This window comes from Mobula hypostoma, chromosome 7 (assembly GCF_963921235.1).
Source record: "Mobula hypostoma chromosome 7, sMobHyp1.1, whole genome shotgun sequence".
Classification (NCBI taxonomy): Eukaryota; Metazoa; Chordata; class Chondrichthyes; order Myliobatiformes; family Myliobatidae; genus Mobula; species Mobula hypostoma.
The window spans coordinates 147939087-147945170 of NC_086103.1; the positions used below are offsets into that span (position 1 = coordinate 147939087).

Genomic DNA, 6084 nt, shown 5'->3' on the forward strand with positions numbered 1-6084 from the left:
TGCCGGACCTGCCTCTCGGTTTTTTTGCACTACCTTACTTTCCATTTTTCTATTTTCTATTTATGATTTATAATTTAGTTTTTTAATGTTTACTAATTTTTACTATTTTTAATATTTTAAATATTTAATATTTGTAATCCAGGGAGTGGGAAGCACAGAATCAAATATCGCTGTGATGATTGTACGTTCTAGTATCAATTGTTTGGTGACAATAAAGTATAAAGTAATTCAGGTGGTACAAATAATAATGAAGCAAAAGGGCTCTTAAAAAGGTTGAAGTATTATTTATCGCAGTTCTTTGAAACTATTTGATTTTTAGGAGAGATCTGACCTGTCACTCATCATGGGAAATCAACATGAAACACGATCCTTCCCGCAGAAGGTACCATCTAGCTTTTTGTAACTGAGGCACATCAAAGTATGTATTTCTAATCCTATTATTGAGTTTTTCCCCAGCAACTTTTAATGTTTTACTTTGTAAATGTCTTGATTTCCTCTCCTGTACAGATTGTCTGACTTTAATAACGCTGCAGTAAATGCTCCCATATTCTACCAGTACTTCGCATCAGAAAGCATAAACTTGTATTTGCTAACAGTTGTTCTAAATTGATGACCTTTCAGTTATTCAATAAGGTAGCAGAAAGAATATTCACTGCTCATTCTTTTAAAGATTTGAACACTTAGGTTACTTTCCTCATTGGTCTTCCCAGTTCTAAATAGAAATCCACATTTTTTTAAAACCTAACTTCAGGCAGTTTCCCTACTTAAATAACTGAACAATGGTAAGGGGTGAGTGTTCACATTTTGCCATCAAGATTCAAGATTTATTTATCATCAAAGAATTATACAACCTGAGACTTGCTCGCTTACAGGTAGCCACAAAGCAAGAAATCTGAAAGAACCCAATTAAAAAAAAGAATGAAGACCAACACTTGATGTGCAAGAGAAAGAAAAAGAAATCATGCAAGCAATTGAAATGAACAACAACTTGCAGTCATGTCTGATGCTATGTATCCTGCTCAGAGTCTAATCACATTATCTTTCTTTTGTCACCTAGAACCTGTGCTGGTCTAACTGGTACACAAGCATGACGTAACTGTGTACCGACATGATGCCATGGCACCACGGTAGCTTAGCGGTTAGTGCAACGCTCTCACAGCTCGGAACGTTCAGAGTTCAATTCTGGCCTTGTCTGTAAGGTGTTTGCATATTCTCCCCTGTGAACCACGTGGGATTTCTCTGGGTGCTTCAGTTTCCTCCCACACTCTAAACATATTAATTGGTCATTGTAAAAATCATGCTATGATTAGGCTAGTGTTAAATGGGTGGGTTTCTGGGTAATGTGGCTCTTTGGCATGAAATAATACTACGCTCATACATATTATGCTTTACATACCATAACAATTTAAGATGCTTTTCTTTTATTTGTAAATGTATTTATCTGTTGTTCCCCAGATGCCTTTCCCCTACCATCCATATTTGTTAGATCTGAATAATCTAACTGTGTCATGGTCCGGTCTGTGAAGTCCGCATTCCGGTTCACGGTCTGGTCCATTGACCCTTGTTCCAGGTTTTCCTGTTTACCCCATTTCTGTTGAGCACTCTAATTGAGGCACATGATTCGAGTTTGGGCAGACTCATAAACACCTCCAGAGACCAGGGCTTGGTTGCTGGATTGTTCCTGTCCAAACATCCTGTCTGAATCCCTTCCCTTCCTTCTGTTGCCTCGCCTCGCCTCACCTCGCCTCGCTTCGCCTTGTCTTGTCTGAAGCCTTGTCTCGCCTGTGACCCTCGCTTGCACCTTGTCAGTCTCGCCTTGGATCAACCCACCGGTGGAAGGCTAGTGCAGTCTTTGAGATATGGATTTGGCTGTTCCGTAGCCTGCTGAGGCTACTGGCCGCCACGAGTCTTGGAGCCACCCCGAACCTAGCTCCCTTCCTGTCCCTTGCCTCCGTCGGGTAAGCCAGGCCAATTGCTGTTAACTTGCGGTTGGTTCTGTCCCTTCCTGTCCCTTGCCTCCATCGGGTAAGCCAGGCCAATTGCTGTTAACTTGCGGTTGGTTCTGTCCCTTCCTGTCCCTTGCCTCCATCGGGTAAGCCAGGCCGTTTGCCGTTACCCTGTGGTTGGTTCTGTCCCTCCCTGTCCATTGCCTCCGTCGGGTAAGAGTCCAGCGTCCTGCCCAGGAGTTGCCTTGAAGTGCCCTTACCCCGTCATGTCCTCGTCTGGCCTTCAAGACCCCAGCCTTTCTCCAAGCTCAAGCCTCAAGTCCCCAGCCTGTCTCCAAGCTCAAGCCTCAAGACCCCAGCCTGTCTCCAAGCTCAAACCTCAAAACCCCAGCCTGTCTCCAAGCTCAAGCCTCAAGACCCCAGCCTGTCTCCAAGCTCAAACCTCAAAACCCCAGCCTGTCTCCAAGCTCAAGCCTCAAGACCCCAGCCAGTCTCCAAGTTCAAGCCTCAAGACCCCAGCCTGTCTCCAAGCTCAAGCCTCAAGACCCCAGCCTGTCTCCAAGCTCAAGCCTCAAGACCCCAGCCAGTCTCCAAGCTCAAGACCAAGACCCCAGCCTCAAGCCTCTAGACCCCAGCCACATCCTGTCGTGTAGTCATGTCATGTCCTTGCCTGGTTCTGGGGCCTGAGCCCGAGGCAAGACCCAGGTTCTGGGTCCTTGTCCAGTTTCTGGCTCGGAGCCCAAGCCCAGGCTCCTAATGCATAGTTCCCTGTCCAAGTTCCCTGTCTTGTCCATGTCCTAGCCCAAGACTGCATTCTTATCCCTGCTCCTTGTCTGTATCCTGTCATGTCCATACTCTAGTCAAGTCCTGTTCCTTGTACTTCAATATCTGTGTCTTGCATTTGGGTCCGATCCTCTTCTTCTAACCGAATTGTGCAGGTCGCCTGAACAGGGAGGGAAACCCCTGAAAAGCTAGCTGACAAAAAATTCACGCAAATAGTATTTATTCAAGCTAATAGTAAATAGTCTCCAACAGCATTTAAACCCCAAACCACCGGTCATTGCTGAAAGATTTAGATTTCACAGACAGAATCAGAGCAAAAATGAAAGCATTTCTGAATATTGTGCTGAACTGCGCAAATTATCAGAACATTGTCAATTTGGAGCAGGTCTATTAGACGCATTGAGGGACAGGTTAGTGTGTGACATGCACTGTGAAACCACACAGAAGAAGCTCTTGTGTGAAAAAGACCTCACATTAGAGAAGGCGCTGAACATTGCAGTATCAATGGAAATAGCATCACTGGGTGCTTCAGAGATACAACAAAAATCTCTGGAATATGCTGCGAATAAAATGTCACTGAACAGAAATGGAGGGAAGAAATGTTACCGTTGTGGGAACATGTTGCATGACCCTGATGACTGTTAGTTTAAAGACAAAGAATGTAGAAACTGTGGCAAACAGGGCCACATTGGCAGAGTATGCAAAGCTAGTAAACAACAGAAAAAGGACAAAATACAGAGAAACAAGAAATGAAATGAAATGAAATGTCTTTATTGTCATTGCATAGTACAATTTGTCATGCACCAATACAGCAAAAATGAGTTTTCAACTCTCGTACTCAATGCTATAAAACAACAAATAAAATAAACAATAAATAAAATCAAGTAACCAGCCAGTACAAGCAACGTCCAGCAGTACAAAAGTGCAACTCAGATGCCTGACAGCCACAAAACCAGTATTAAAGTAGCAATGTAACAATTTATGGATGATGCTTGATCGATCGGTTCAGAGCAACTATAGCTCTGGGGAAAAAGCTATTTTTCAGTCTAGAAGTGCGGGCATAGAAAATCTTATAATGTCTGCCAGATGGAAGAAGTTCAAACAGATGATTGAACCCCAGAAGGGAAAACACAACAATGTACACAAAATGGAAGAAAGCAGTTCTGATGAAAACGACTCAGGCAAAAGTGAGTTGTCTTGTCTGCAACTTCACAGTGTGAAAGAGACAGATAATTGAAGAGTAATAAGGATCACTCGACAAGTGGCAGGCACGAGACTGAAAATGGAGTTGGACACAGGCTCAGCTTTAACAGTGATCTCTGTACATGACTACAAATGACTGTTTTCTCACATACCTCTGAAATGAACTAAACTACTGCTAAAGACTTACACAGGACAGAAAGTGCATCCCAAAGGTAAAATTAAAGTGACAGTGACTGACGGAGACAAAACACAGCAGGTGAACCTCTATGTACTGAAAAATGGAGGACCACCATTGCTGGGACATGAATAGCTCAGGAAAATCCAGCTGGATTGGCACACCATCAAGGCACTAGATGTGTCAACAAAGGAGGGCAGCTCGGCGGGGAAAATGTCCACAGCTCTTCTCTCACCCATTGTCAATTATTATAATGGCGAGGAGGAGCTAGACAGCGTTGACAATGAGGGTGAATGCAGTATCCATGGCTGCGACTTGAATGAAGATACAGAGGACGCAAGGGAGACAGATATTGCCAATAAGCAGGATGATGAAGACTACCTGGAAGTAAAAGAGCAGATATACCAGGAGAAATTGACATCTCTCAAAAGACAGCTACAGCAGTTACAGGAAGGCACTTTGCAGGAGTATCAGAAAAGGATGAAGAAACTAGATCAACAATACAAGGAAAGAATACGAAATGCAGAGCTTTTTCTGCAACTGGAGACAGAAAAATTGGAAAAGAATTATATTAAAGAAAAGGAAACTGCAGTGAACGAATTTGAAGATAAAAAGATTGAGTTAGAAGAAAAGAAAAAGATGATTGAGAATGAGAGGCTAACAATGGAACTCACAGGAGATTCTATGGAGGTAAAGCCAATAATGACTAGGAAACTAAGGGGGAGACCTAATGACTCTGCTCCAATTACAGACAAAAGACGAAAATCTGCACCTGCGCAGTTAAATTACTTGTTAACAGAAGAACAGATAATGGAAGATCTGCAAACTCTCAATAAGCTTAAGTCTCCAAAAAGACCAGCATCTCTGTCTTCTCCTGAGCATCTTCCCAGCACACCTGCTGAATCACCAGCACAAAGATATGAAGCACGAATAGAAGATGGAAAGTTATATTATGATAAGAGATGGTATCATAAAGGTCAGGCTATCTATTTGGAATCTAAGGAGAATACCAAGATTGGCAGTGTAATTAGCTCAGTTGGAACAAATGAGATATGGGTGAGGAAGACAAGTGATAGCACAAAGATGTGTATATATCTAGGACAGCTGCATAGAGGAGTCTTCATTATACAGAGGCGATCTGCTGTCTAGAACTCTTAGCAAGTTGAAGATGCACATCTTCTTAACTCCCTATGCTCAGAGGTCAACTTTTCATGATTTTTATATGGAAATCTGTATTAAAACAAACAAGTTTATTGACAGACATTACCCGGAGAGGCAGAGAAGAACCCCTCCCCCCCCCCAGAGACTTCAGTTATAAATGGATCTTAGACCAAAAGTTAAAAAAAAAACTTGTTATAATTTGATATTATTAAGTTACTAAGTAAACAAATGGTAGGCATTTGTATGTTAAGGGTAAACATATTTGTTTAGCATAGTGCCCCAGTAAAAAACACAGTTGATACTCTATTGAAATAAAAGAGTAGGAGTGTACCATATAACCTACAGTATAATAAGGGACTACTTTATGTTTTAGTAACACGTCATTGAATGTGCTATTAGGTGCGCATTGATCTGTACGGGTGTGCCGAGTTCGGATTCGGCCAGTAAAGAACCATGAAACTTGGCTCACGTCGCCGACGTTTTTATTAATAGCATTGTCGTGTAACCAGGCCACATACACAATAGAAACTCAGAGGCAGTGTGGAGGAAATGCTGGAATGTTGGATTTTTGAGAGGAACATACAGTCTCCAATGGGAACTCATAGTACAACTTCAAATACAAAAAAATGGAAATCTCCTGGGAGGGGGGAGAAGATGGTGGTGCAAAGACAGTGCGCGCGGCCACTTCGGTGATGATATCTGTTATCTGTCAAGTAGGGGACCGTGCACAATCCTGATTTGATGGAGATAGATGTGAGAGCACGGAGGAACATCTGGAAAATTTCTGAAATGCCTGCTTCACTGCCTCTACTACTG

General features: G+C 42.5%; 1 protein-coding gene across 1 annotated transcript; it reads left to right on the forward strand.

Moving 5' to 3' along the window:
- Nucleotides 1-2212: 2212 nt before the first annotated feature.
- On the forward strand, nucleotides 2213-5256 carry LOC134349955 (sin3 histone deacetylase corepressor complex component SDS3-like). The gene is made up of 2 exons (XM_063054908.1): nucleotides 2213-2261; nucleotides 4340-5256. Exons 1-2 carry the CDS (start codon nucleotides 2213-2215, stop codon nucleotides 5254-5256), a joined length of 966 nt encoding a protein of 321 aa, XP_062910978.1.
- The last annotated feature ends 828 nt before the right edge of the window (nucleotides 5257-6084 follow it).

Excerpts from the sequence above, each read along its gene's own strand:
- LOC134349955 (XM_063054908.1), top strand. The coding sequence starts at position 2,213 with ATGTCCTCGTCTGGCCTTCAAGACCCCAGCCTTTCTCCAAGCTCAAGC. Across the intron at positions 2,262-4,339 it reads CCTTTCTCCAAGCTCAAGCC|CACCCATTGTCAATTATTAT; the intron begins TCAAGTCCCCAG and ends CAGCTCTTCTCT.